Source organism: Sceloporus undulatus, chromosome 7, assembly GCF_019175285.1.
Source record: "Sceloporus undulatus isolate JIND9_A2432 ecotype Alabama chromosome 7, SceUnd_v1.1, whole genome shotgun sequence".
Classification (NCBI taxonomy): domain Eukaryota; kingdom Metazoa; phylum Chordata; class Lepidosauria; order Squamata; family Phrynosomatidae; genus Sceloporus; species Sceloporus undulatus.
Genome location: NC_056528.1, coordinates 37,444,329 through 37,458,020, shown reverse-complemented (window position 1 = coordinate 37,458,020; position 13,692 = coordinate 37,444,329). Strand labels below are relative to the sequence as shown.

The 13,692-nt window shown below is 42.3% G+C and overlaps 1 protein-coding gene across 4 annotated transcripts in view; it reads left to right on the top strand.

The window, feature by feature from the left end:
- The window catches only part of KIAA1210 (KIAA1210 ortholog), a 44,163-nt gene extending 33,886 nt beyond the window's left edge, over window positions 1-10,277 (top strand). For 3 of the 4 annotated variants that reach the window (XM_042480010.1, XM_042480011.1, XM_042480008.1), the window contains exons 7-12: window positions 806-1,015; window positions 1,785-1,890; window positions 2,217-3,713; window positions 5,993-6,177; window positions 8,233-8,338; window positions 9,295-10,277. In XM_042480010.1, the coding sequence (XP_042335944.1) occupies window positions 806-1,015; window positions 1,785-1,890; window positions 2,217-3,713; window positions 5,993-6,177; window positions 8,233-8,338; window positions 9,295-9,461 (2,271 nt within the window). In that variant the 3' untranslated portion in view covers window positions 9,462-10,277. The remainder of the gene's footprint in view (window positions 1-805; window positions 1,016-1,784; window positions 1,891-2,216; window positions 3,714-5,992; window positions 6,178-8,232; window positions 8,339-9,294) is intronic. The other variant, XM_042480009.1, reaches the window with a different exon arrangement.
- Window positions 10,278-13,692: the final 3,415 nt, after the last annotated feature.

Sequence of the window (13,692 nt, the reverse complement as noted above, 5' to 3'; positions counted from 1 at the left end):
AAACAGCTGCTTTTCCTGCTACTGAAATGAACCTCCAAAAGCTCATGCTACCAGCTTCTTTCATTTATTTAGTCTCAAACATGCTACAAGATCCCTTTGCATACTGTTATTTATTGACTCAGTCTATATGCGGCAAGGATGGGAAACCTCTTTCCAAAGACTGAATTCAACTTCAAATAAGTTGATGTCTTATCTTCTTGAGGGCTGTATTCCAGAGATGGAAAGGGTTAAAGGATGGGACCAAAAATACAAGCCAATTGTATCTTAAAGCCCTTGTTGCCAGTAACAAAGCCTTAGGAGAGTTCAGCCTTTTGAGTGCAGAATCAGTTTGACAAAACAATAGATGCTTCCAAATGGGGATCCAGAACCAGATGAGAGCCAGATTTGGGTTCAGGGATGAAGATGTCAGACTCAAATATTTCTCACTGTAAGTAAAATTACTTTGTTTGCACAGTATCCCCTACAGCATTTTCTCCTTGCTTTTACCTCATTCCTTGTGCTGTTTGCAAGGTGTAATTTTTAAAAAGGAATTTTTTTTTAAAATTAAAAATTGAATAGAGAAAACAGTGGTCCTATTGGGTTGGTTCTATTACTTCAGCGCGATAATTCAGATCTGTTTGGTTCACCTGTCGGTTACAAGATGGATTCTCACCTGTTTGCAAAATACCTTGTTCATGTCACGATATTTTAGTTCCTGAATCTATCTAATCTAAATGGATTGATTTAGTTTTTATTTTTAGTAACATTAATTATCATTCTTAAAAGGAAGCACAAAGCATAATAATTGATTGATTGCATTTTACAGGTCACCTCAGACTCCATCTCCAGGCCGCTTAGCCCAGTCTCCCCATCAATTCTTGGGAGTCCTGCCTTGCCAACTGGCCACTCGCTTCCTGTTGATTTTAACAGCCCCGCCACTCCGTTGGGCTGCCTAGACACTTCAGCAGCCCGGCACAAGATGGCAGTGAATCCACGGAAGCAGAAAGCCTTTGCCTACAAAACCCCAAGTCTTTTGGTAGGTGTCTTTTGCAGTATGGTGGTCTGGGATTCTCTCCTATAGACCTTCCTACTTGTTAAAAGAAGGATTGCTTTAAAAGAATTCCAGACCTATGCTAGCAGCAGAACAAGGTGCTAGAATAATGAAGAGGCATATCTGATTGTACCACTACAGACTGCAAATGGAAGTAGGGTTGCAATAGTCCAGTCCCTCATATCTGGGCATTTGATTTGTATATTAAGCAAATTATTATAATTATGCACATTATTAATTTGCATTCTGATTATGCAATTCACCACATTAGTCACTGCACTTTTATATGTAGCCTTCTCTCTCAGAAAGACAAAGTTTGTTGGTGCTACAACAAACTACAAATACCAAGACTCCGTAGGTTGGAGCCATGAGAGTTAAAGTGGTGTCAAACTGCATTAATTCTGCAGTGTGGCAGCAGCCAGTGTGGTGTCAAACTGATGTAACTGGGTAGTATGGATATTTTTAGTTTACCCTGGTGATGGGACAGTATCCGCCAATAAACCTTAGGGCTGCAGGCTGTCTTGGGAAGAAGTGTGCCAGTCAGGTTGTTCTTTCTGACAAAGAGGAATGGCCAGTGGGGTACCAATGCATCCCCTTTCACAATGTCCATCATTTTGCCACTTTAGTTGATTGCCCCACCCTTTCCAGTCTGTACTGACATGGGGTAAAAGTCCTTGTTATTTACATTAAATTCCAAGAGCAGCCACTTCTCTTTTCACCAAGTTGTTCTGACTCTTTTTCTTTGTCATATCAGATGGAACCGCTGGAGAAGGAGCAATGCTCTCTCAGAACTGGTGAAGGAAAATCAAGCCACACAAAATCACTTGAAGGTGCAGGCAACCAAGAAAAAGACTGGAAAGGTAAAGATGGCAGTGTCTTGAATTCAGAGATGTAACTATTGTTAGTCTGGAATATTGGTATGCAACAGATTCTTGTAGTACCTTTCAGAAAGAAAGAAAGAAACTGGGAGCATACATTTTTGCAGACTAAACCAAGTCTATGAAAGCTTATGCTACAATAAGCTTTTTGCTTATTTAGTCTCAAAGATGGCAGTGCGAGTGTACATTTGTATGTGTGTTTGGATGCATTTGCATGCATGTCCAAAAGAATGTGGGGAACATAATTAATGATTTGTGAGCTTTGGAAGTCAGAAATTATGTTTTTCTCCTCCTTTTTCCTTGTACAGGCCTAACCTCCCAGAATGCAAATATCTCAAGTGGAAGTTGGACTACTGATATTCTACCCATGACCAGAGTTACTGATGCTTTGCGTTATTCTTGGAATGCTGGCCCTGGAGCAGATGGGAATTGGGTCCTGGATTTGGAGACCCAGAGCCATGTGAAAAAGGAGACTGATATGCCTTTGGACAGTCAGCCTGAAGACCTAACAAAAGAAGGTATGGCAGAGGAAGGAGTAAAAAGAACTGGGCATACAACTGATGACCTCAAGCTGAATCGACACAATTCCGAGGAAGAGGTCATTGAAACTTTTGCATCTTTACAGCCTGAGGCAGAAACCACTGGACTTTGTGGTTCATCATTTTCTGCTGTGCATGGGGATGTTACAGGACTGGACCATGATCTACCAGCAGAACCTATTCCTGCATCCCATCCACAACCAGTAGATCAAGAAGCAAAAGACTCTAGAAATGGCAGTGATGCAAAACATTGTGTTAGCGCTGAAGATAGTGAGAACAGTTCTCTTAGCCCTGAGCCTGATTCGGTTTCAGAGACAGACAAGGCCATGGTTTCAACCTGTGAAAACATTCCAGCTGTCAAAGAAGCAGAACAGACTGTGAATGTGGAAATTCAGTTTTTTGAAGTCCGTACGCAGCTAGCTGCTTCCCCAGAGTTGGCCATATTCAATGCCAAAATAGAAGAACTTCCACTTCAGATTGCAGCATGTGAAAAACTGTTTTTCTCGACAGATCTTTGTCACTCTCCTTTGAGCAATAGCTCAGGAAGGCAGGAAGCAAACCTTTCTCAAAAATCAGGTCACCTTTCTTCAGCTGTCCCAAGACCTGCTGAGATTGCTTCTAAAAGCAGCCTTCTTGATAATGATGCTGGGGATCAGTCAGGAAGCATGGAAGTGGTGGAAGAAAGCAAAGCTTCAGATGAGGTTGTCCAGACACAGACAAAATCAATTTCTGCCAAGCCAGTCAGGTTCACTATTGCTCCAGCTTGGCAGAGGTCTCTCTCAGGAGGTTCAGGTTCTGTGGACAGCACTTGCCCTAGAAGCTCTCCTTCTTCTCCCATAAAGCCAGAACTGTTTGAAGGAATACCTCAGTTAGACTTAGATTTGCCAGGGTGTTTATTTAGCAGCCCAGAAAGACTTGATAAGGGTGATAGAAACACACATTCTGCAACTGAGCAGCCCAAGGAGGAATTGCAGGGCCGTGAGAGCCCATTTGGGGTTAAGCTGAGGAGAACATCTTCTTTACTCAAATACCAAACAGAAAAGCAGCGACAGGAGCCACCAAAGAAGTTTCCGTCGTCAGTTTCTGGACCCTCCTCTGTCTTTGTCAAAGATGAGCCAAAGTCACCAGTTTCTGAAACTCCAGCTCCAAAGATTATAGGTAGCACTAAAGCTGTGCTTGCAAAATCTGGCTTCCAGGAAGAGAAGACTCCCCTCAAGGCCAAACCAGAGGAAGGGATGACAAAGCAGCTGATAAGCAAACCTTCAGGTACTCCTGTTACAAAAACAGGACAGCTTCAGAAATGTTTGCTTAATTATATGTTTATAGAGCTTGGGTATAACTAGTTACAAATAACTAATATCTCATAATTAATTACACTCTTTAGAAGATGTATCTACTCCTAAGGGTGTATGTACACTGTAAAAATAATGCAGTTTGACACTACTTTAACTGCCAAGGATCCATCCTGCAGAGTCCTGGGATTTGTAGTTTTGTGAGGCAACCGCACTCTTTGTCAGAGAAGGTGAAAGACCTTGCAAAACTACAAATCCCAGGATTCCATAAAATGGTGCTACAGCACTTGATGCCAAATTGCATTATTTTTACACTGTAGATGAACCCATACTTGCATTACAATGGTATCGTAATGAGAGAAAATTTCACTCTCTTTTGCAGCGTGATTCTAAAATATTAATTTTTTTAAATGGGATGAAGTCTCATTAAATTGTGAAAAAGGAACATCACATGTTCCAAGTGCCTTGTACACTGGTACCCCGGGTTACGAAATTAATTCGTTCCGCCGCCGCTTTCGTAACCCGGGATACTTCGTAAGCCGAATAGCCCATAGGCGCTAATGGGGAAAAAGCCGCGGCTGTGCCGCGGCTCCATTTAAAACAGCGCCGGGGTTTTTTCGTAACCCGAAAAAACCTTCGTAAGCCGAAACAATAAATCCCTATGGGATTTATTCGTATCCCGAAAATTTCGTAACCTGGGTATTTCGTAACTCGGGGGACCAGTGTACACTGTTGTTGAGATGACTATGAGATAATAATAATAATAATAAATTTTATTTCTATACCGCCCTTCTAGAAATCAGGGCGGTGTACAACAAAGCAATCCATACAATCAAACATATTAAAATACATTAAAAACATTACAATAAAAACAAGCAAACTCATGCCAGCTCAACCAGCTGACGAAGGAGGAATAATAATAATAATTTGTTCCACATACCAGTGGCTTTCTGATGCTTTTAAACTAACTAGAAAGGAACTACAGAATTCTTTTGAGAAATGAAGGACTAGTGAGTTACTTTTAAATGGCAACTATACCATAATGACCTTTTTGTGCTGTGGAACTATATCTTTAATTAAGTGTTATTTAAAAATCAGATTTCCAAGTTCTGCAGCACAACACTTATCCATCTGATATGAGACATAGTGGAATTGCATCAAAGATGTAAAACTCTAAAAGCAACATCTGTTGTAGACATGCTTCTTTTCACCGTCATTCTATTGAAACATGTTTGAGATACCTGAACCAAACCTCTGTTGATTTATGGCTTCTCCTATTCATAGCCACCCTTAAAAAGTCCTGGGAATTGCCTGTGGGGAATGCCATCAATAATTCTCTTGTCTGAGCTTCTTAGCCTACCCTTCACAGTCCTTTAGTTCATTGGGGAGAAGGAGTAACTGTTAAGCTCCTTATGGTTACGAAGGCAAGGTCAGAGATGACAGAAAATGTCTTTTCTCTGAGAGGGAAAATAAAAATGCAGTGGTTGTTATTATGTTAAAATTATTTCAACATCTTCAGTAGTGTAATTTTAAAAAACAAAAACCAAAAAGGTTACAGTTAAGGCTTCCCCAGAATCTGTGGCTTCATTCTGTTCAGCTGGAGAGCTGATGTTGGCATAGAAGACTCTTGTAGTCAGGAGAAGGAAGTTCATAGTACTGTACAGCTTGGAAGCAACACATTGCAAGGACCACTATTTCTCATTCCTTTTTGCTTTTGTCCCACCAATGTGACTTTTAAGTGTTACAGGAGGCCCTTGGTATCTGCTTGGGGTTGGTTCTAGGAAACCCTATGGATACCAATATTCACAAATGTACATGTCCTGTTAAATGCAATGACATAGTAAAATGGTGATCCTTATATAAAATGGCAAAAATCAAGGCTTATGTTTTAGAATGTATATATTTTAAAAATATTTTAAAGCCGTGACTGGTTGGATCCGTGGATAAAGAATCCATGGATACAGAGGGCTGACTGTATACGTTACTCTTCAAAATATTCCTGGAGTAGGTAATTTTGTTGGAATTTTTGGGTAATTTAATACGTCTTTTTGTTAAATCATTTTTAGAAGTAATAACTGATAGAAATAGATAACTTTAAAAACCACTAATGCCTTACCTCTTTAAAATAACATATCTATGCTCTAGTTCTGATCCATGGGGTCATAGATTAGAGCAGGGCATACATAAGATATCTCTGAGAGCAAGATAAATATGAAAACCTGGACTGGCCTCTCTTCCCTCTCTTTCTTCTAGACCAAAGCCCAGCAGCACCTTTGGAAACCCCATCATCAGAACCAGCATGGATTTCAATGGCAAAGCTAAAGAGGAGAGGTTTCCAGGGCCATCCTCTTGCCAAAGGGCAAAAAACAGACGAGGACCTCATAACCAAAGCAGAACAAGAGGAGAAAAAGCATGCTTGTATTTCACAGCTGGAAAAGGTAGAGCCACCGTAATATTGCAGTAATATCCCGGGAATTTTGTCTTAACTGTAGAATGCAGTAGGAACAGGGATATCCACCTTATAGGAAACTATACCATGTATACATTTAGGCTGCCATTGTTTATTTTGAAAAAGCAATCGTTCCTTGTGATTTTTCCCATCACTTGATAACTGAAAATACTCCTCTTTCCAGTCAATTGGAATATGATCTGGCCAAATGTGAGTTGCAGGTCTTTTGCGGTGGTGTGTGTGTGGGGAGAAAACTGCTTAGGGATGTGTGTGGGAAAAACTCCAGAGAAAAGAAGTGTCTGCAAGGATAGATACGGATTATCAAACATGTAGCCGTCTCTCTGCTTTGGACTGATTTGGAGGTCTGTGCATTTTTGGCAGAGGGAGGGAGAATAGGTGCAAATAGATGTGGATATGAACAGAAAATTTAAAACTATTAAACAATGTGAATGTGTGAAAATCTGCAGCAAATCACATTACATGTAAACTAGCCCTTTGTCTTGTGAGGATATCAAGGAAAGTGGTAAACCACATTTTCTTTGTAGATGTGATCTCTGGGCTTGCATGGCGGATGGCTAGTGCAAAATTCTGGATCCATTGGTCCTGTGTGGTTTGTTACTAACCATACTGTAGTCAGGCTGTTGAAATATGCTGAATTTGGATGGACATCACAGAGTCCTCTTATGTGTAATCTTAGGCTTTCCTCCACTGAGAGTTCTGTGGAATTTACCAGTGCACTTCTCTGGCAAAGAGCTATTTTACCAAAAGCATCATTTTACTTCTACCTTGAAGAAAAAGACCAGTTACTATGAGTGCAGTGTGTCATTTCATGTGGAACACCAAGCTGTGATTTGATAGAAGTGAACGAGAGTGACAGATGCAAATTTTAATCCCAACTGGAACAGAACTACTATATAAACGGGATGTGTACACTTGGCAATTGATTTAACATGTCTGCTCTAGTTAGGACTAGCAGTTGAATTTAGCTGCATAGTTTGAATTAACCACTATTTTCCTGATATGGATGGAATAGCAAATATTGTGAGAACCACCAAAGTTCTGGTCTGTTTAAAACAAGTGGTTACTTGCTACATCTGGGATAGAAAACTCTGGTCTATTGTCAGTTTAGCACAGGGGTAGGCAACCCTTTTGAGCCGGGGGCCGGGTTGCTGTCCCTCAGACAACTGGGGGGGCCGAAGCCCAAAAATAAATAATTAAATAATTTTTTTAAAAAAATAAATAAATAAACCGGGACACATTTAGGACAAAATTTTCAAATGGAGGGCACTTTTAAAATAAAAAATGGAGGACACGCGAAAAAATTTGCTGATTTTTTTAAAAATGTTAAGATAAATGCATGTTTCTGAGGCTTCTATAGACAATTGCCCCACCATGCCCCTCGCGTGAGACGCCAAAGGCCCCGGTGGCAATCGGCGGCAGGACCGGGCTGGGGGTGGTCCCAAGGCCTCGCCGGGCTGCATCTGGCCTGCGGGCCGCAGGTTGCCTACCCCTGGTTTAGCAAGTGCGATTGCTGAATGTCAGTTTAACAGATGTAGTCCATTTAAACCAGAGTTACTAGTTGTGCCTGGAATGGCAAACTCTAGTTTAATGTCAGCTAAGCAATTAGGTTCTTAAACTAGAATCAAATCACAACAGATGTCATTAAACCAGATTTCCCTATGGATAGGTATTAAGTTGTCAAAGCTTCTCCAAGGTGAGAAGAGGGCGGTGGTATTGGTGAGAGTTTGCAGATTCTTTTCATCGGTTGACGTTCCCAAATGGAAGAAAGAGTTGGGAAGGGTAAAATCTCCAAGGGATAGGGTTTTGAGGAGTTTAAGGGCAGAGTTTAGGGGAGGACTAGTGCATTCCTTGGAAGCCTAGTGATTCAGATTAAGCACAATAGTTGGGAGTTCCCTACTGGGTCTCAGACCATTGTTTGTTTAGACAGATCTTGCCTGTCCTGTTTTGAAGGGGGGAAATGGATCATACTTAGGTGTTTCAATTCTGTCATAAATGAGTGTATGTTTTTTCTTTTATTTCATAGCAGCTGAATCTTACTGGTCAGAACTTACTGAAAAGCAGCAGCCCTTACCATCTGTGTGCACTTGAGAGTAAAATACAACCAAAGATGACAATATCAGCTACAAAAGGTATTAATTCTGAGAAGTGGTGGGATAGTTCTTGAAGAGAACTCAGCTGAAATCCACAGCTGTGTTTCAATATGCACAGGGTTCCCGTTGTTTCAAAATGCACATGTTAAGTGAAATGATAAGACTGCATACTCCATCACACTCCCCTAAGTCGTAATAATGTCCTTTTGCTTGATGCAAATAAAACTTTGATTAGATGTTATAGTTATACTTTCTGTATGTCCTAGTATAAAGAAATAATCCTTAGACTCTGAGATGCATGGAATGTATGCAGCTTTGGCTGCATGTCTTATTCTCTTACAGTTTTTGTTGTTTTTTTAAAAGTCCTGTTATATTTGTATTTGGACTAGTGTTGCTTTTAAGTAGGGTGGGGTAACCTCAGGCTCTGAGGCCAAATCCAGGGGGCTGATCCTGGTTCTCCAGGCTTCTTCCTTCTCCTTGACACCATTGTTTTTGGTTTCCCACATTTTGTGGGGGTTTCCCTGATTCCAAATTGTTACAGTACCTCTTCTGAGGCTAGGTTACTGGCAGTAAGCACTTCAAGATAAACTATGCTGGTGGTTTTATCCTTCTTCCTTTGACATAACCTACCACTGAAATCAGGTCCCTGAAAACTATGAAATTGAATGTTGTCTTCAGGATGAAAGACGTTCCATATCCAGTAAGAGTTGTTCAACACTGGAACACACTTCTTCTGAGTGTTGTGGCAACTGCTTTCAAAGTTTTTAAACAGAGGCTGGATGGCCATCTGTTTGGAAGTGCATTGACTATGTATTCCTACATGTCAGGGGGTTAGACTTTATGGCTCTTTGGGTCTCTTCCAATTGTATAATTCTATGACTCCTTGCTTTAAAATCATCAGGATGAAAAGGGGCCATGATCTTCTGAGATTTGTGTGTCTCTGTTTTTCTGATTAGCTCATTACTTTTCCCCACTCTCTTTTTCTCTTTTTTTAGTAAGGCCTATCAGAGCAGCCTCTCAGGAAGTCCATCACGTGGAAAAAGAAGTGAGGACACTGCCAAGCCTGCCTCTCTCATCATGTAGTCCTGCTGAACCACCCTGGCTTTCTCTGGCCAAGAAAAAGGCCAAAGCTTGGAGTGAGATGCCTCAAATTGTGCAGTAACCATCCAGGAGACCCTTGTCCACACTGCCAATAGTTGAATTACTAATGTATACTAATGGCTTCATTGGGAACGTTGTTTTTTAGAGGTTTAATGGGATGAATGGGATAGTTTGCTGACAGCAGCGGAAGGAGGAAGTGAAAGGGAACAAAGGAGCCATCTTTTAACATGTAGCCATCCTAAAAAGAATTTCTGCCACATGTTTAGCCTGAGGGTAACCCCTGGAATTGATACACTGAATGTTTTCACTGTGATGAAATTAATGCTCCAGGAATGGTCAGCTGTATGTCATAAGGTCAGAGACTCACCAAGAAGGATCTAGAAGGTTTATCACTCTTTCTCCTTCCAAAGACAATATTTTCAAGGCACTGTGAACAGTAATCCTCCAGCAAATAGCCTGCACCAGAATTTTGGAGTTGCCTACTTTCCTATGAAATCTGGATTGAATGGCTGAAGATAAGAATGGATGTCAAGCTGTTGCTTTTGTTGGGTCTCCAAAGTTCATTTCTTCACCACAAGCACAACATCAGTGCCAGCACTGGTGCCTATTATTCACATGTCAGATGCTGACCACAACATTTTTATATCTACTGCTCCTTCACTTTCTATTGAACAAGACATGGTAGTACAAGGGGATCCACAGTGCAAATTGATGTAGATGTTTCCAATATGCTCCTCCATCTAGTGCTAGGGAGGGAATTTTTTGAACTCTGTTCCAGGGGTAGGCAACCTTTTTGAGCTGGGGACGGGGTTGCTGTTTCTCAGGCGACTGGGGGGCCGAAGCTGGGGGTGGAGCTTCAACCCTCTGGGGTGGGGCCGCGTGCTGAGGGGGTGGAGCTTCCACCCTCCAGGGGCGGGGCCGCACACTGGGGGCGGAGCTTCCACCCTCCAGGGGCCAGGCCTCCCCATCTTTGCTGGCCCCTGACAGGGCCCCAGGCCCCGTCAGAGACCAAAAAAAAAGCTGCTGGAGGCCGCCAGCGCTGGAGGGCCCCCTGGAGGGCCCCAGCGATGGCACCAGGCCTCCCAGAGGCCCCCTGCTACCATCGGAGCCCTCCTGGAGGCCCCCAGCGACGGCAAAGGGCCCCCCAGAGGCCCCCTGCTGCCGTCGGAGCCCTCCTGGAGGGCCCCAGCGATGGCAAAGGGCCCCTCAGAGGCCCCCTGCCGCTGCCCAAAATGGTGGCACCCAGAGCGGCGAAAAGCTGTGATGGGTGGCTGCGGCAGCAGTGGCGGCCACGGCAACAGCAGCCAGGGGCTGGTCGGCAGGCCTCCATGGGCCGCATCCGGCCCGCGGGCCAGAGGTTGCCGACCCCTGCTCTATTCCATTGGACTGCAGTTCCCACAATCCCTTATCTTTGGTTGGAGCTTAATGGAGTTGAAATCCAAAAGCTTTTGAAGGCCCAACATCCTATTCCTGATCTAGAGCCTGGGGTTTGTTGTTATGGACATTTGCTCATGATGAATTCTAGTAACTCTCAGTGTTTTGCCTGGTTTTCTGGCCTTAGAACTGCCTTCTCAAATAGTTGACAAAATCTGATTCAGAACTGGACTTTGTATATGGTATCTCATCATGACCAGTCCTCCTATGAGGGCATACTTTGGTCATTTATGCAAAGCATTGGTTGATTTAGTGGCACTGCTTTCAAATCTGCACAATCAGGATGGTCACTCTGCAATGCTCCCCATCCGCAAGCACCAGCTTGCATCCCTCTGCCTTGAACCATCATGCCATTGTTGAGAATTGAATGCCCTGAGGTCTGAATGGTCTAATCTATAGGGGTGGGCAACTATGATCCTTGAGATATTCCCCTAGCCATCCTAGCCAATGGTGAGGGTTCCTGGGGATTGCTGTCCAAACACATTGGGAAGGCCACTGTTAACCCCGTTCTAACCCAGGTAGCCTGGCTGAACAGTTTTTGTGGAGTTGAGGCAGAGTTTGTTGCAGCTGTGTACCTGTGCAGAGTGAGAGTGTTTCAGTGGGATTCTGGAATTCATAGTCCAAAATAACATTTCCCAAGTTCCAGAGCTGCATAGGTAGCATTAAATAACAGAGGTGATGGGTGAACACCCCAGTTCTGGGCATCTTTTGAAGCCCTCACATTTTCCAGGGCATCTTGCCCTTGGCATTGGATTTGGAGGCGTTGCTGTTTCCTTCCAAGGAAAATGAAGAATGTTCCCGTTTCCTAATGATGTTTTGCCACCAGTCCAGTCCCAAAAAGCCAGCAGTGACATTAACCACAACCTCACTAATGATCCTTCTCTAATATCACTTGGTTTGGCTTGCTCTCTTAACACTGTCTACCAAACACCAAGGACACCAAAAACAGTTAAATTCTGGTGGGTATTCTTGTTTATTTGTTTCTATTTGTTTGTTTGCTTTTATTGTGTTCCCAAGATACCTTTTAAATGTATGTACATATGGTTTTGTAGTCCTTGCATTTCTGGACTTCTCCCTTTTTTGTATTTTGTTCCTCTTTTTTTGTTCATTATTAAATGCTATTGTTATAATAGACTTTTGATGTGTTACATTGGTGATGGGAGTACCTAAGTACCACTCTGCATACGCAAAAAACTTTAATAGTGACCATTTACCCTAACAGGTTTACTCTTAAACCAGCAAACAAATGACATATATATACTGCGTGTTTAAAAAGTTATTATCTTGGTCTAGAATTCAGAGACATAGCTGTGTTGGGCAACATCTTTGCTCTTGCCTTTATCCCTCGATGACCACCAGACCCACAAGTTCTTCATTTCTGTGGCTATTCATTTAAACTGATTATAAAGGTACTTACTGGGCAACAGTTAATTCCATGCAATTCTAGAGAAATAGACCAGATATACAAAAGCTCATGCTACAACTTCTTTCACATAGTTAGAGCATTATCGCATGAGAAACGAAATCCAAAGTGGACTGGCAGAGTAGTGTCTTTCTCCGTACCTCTCTGCATGCTGTTGTGTCACTTCCATTTTCTTTCTGATGGAGACAATCATAAAAGTGTGTCTTGTCATGCTGGAAAAATCTAAAAGGAATGCTTTTATGACCGTCTCTCTTGGGAAGCAGAATGGAAGTGCTGCAGTGTCATGCAGAGAGGCATGAAGAATTCTCCTACTCTTCTACTCCATTTCAGATTTTTCTTCTCATGTGATAATGCTCTTGTTTCAAAAGTGCTGCAAGATCTCTTAGCATTCTTACCTTAGCCTGTCTCCTTTTCTTGCCAGCAGAGGGCAATAGAGACTTTATTTTTTAAAAAAATCAATGGAAGGCATTAAAGGTGGCCACCTCTTCTTGTCACATCCCTATCCTGATTCAACATCTCTAACACTTGTTTTGCATAGCATGATGCCCTCTGTGATGGGAATAGCCACTTCTACTGAATGTGGCTGGGACAAATGGGTGAACATCTCATTCAAATAATTACTGATAGCTAGCCAAAATTTATTGGTTGATTTGATTTACATTCTGCCTTTCTCTGGGGAGCAGGGACTCAAGATAGCTCACAACAAGATGCAAACGGGCACAAAGAAAACAGACGTTTAAAAAGGGACAGATAAAAGCAAGGAGAGTGTTATTATGCAGAAGCTAATGGCTAGCACACTCATTCATGTGACTGGCACTGAACTTAGAAACGTAAAATCCAAAAACCACAGCCAGTATGGCTATCAGCTTCGGGCGTTTTGTATTGTTGGAGGGGAGAGAATGCAGTATCCTGGAAGGGGCATGGCTAGTTGACTGGGGACATACTAAAACAAAGGATAGTTCTTGCCCATACGGAAAGCATACTTCCCCTTAGAGAAAGCATACTTGCCCATAGAGATTCACTGGAGATTTCTTGCCCATAGGAAATGAAGGAGATTGCTTGCCCATAGAAATTCATTGGACATTCCTTGCCCATAGGAAATAATGGGCAAACAATTTCCAATGATTCTCTATGGGCAAGCAAACTCCAATGAATCTCTATGGGCAAGCAATCTCCAATGAATCTCTAAGGGCAAGCAATCTCCAATGAATCTCTATGGGCAAGCAATCTCCATTATTTCCTAAGGGCAAGCAATCCCCAATGAATCTCTATGAGCAAGCAAACTCTTATGATTCTCTATGGGCAAGCAATCTTCATTTTTCCTTATGGGCAACCAATTTCTTATGTTTACCTATGTCCAGATAAATACTATGTTTCCCAAAGGGCAAGCAATCTGCAATGACTCTCTATGGGCAAGCAATCTCCATTATTTCCT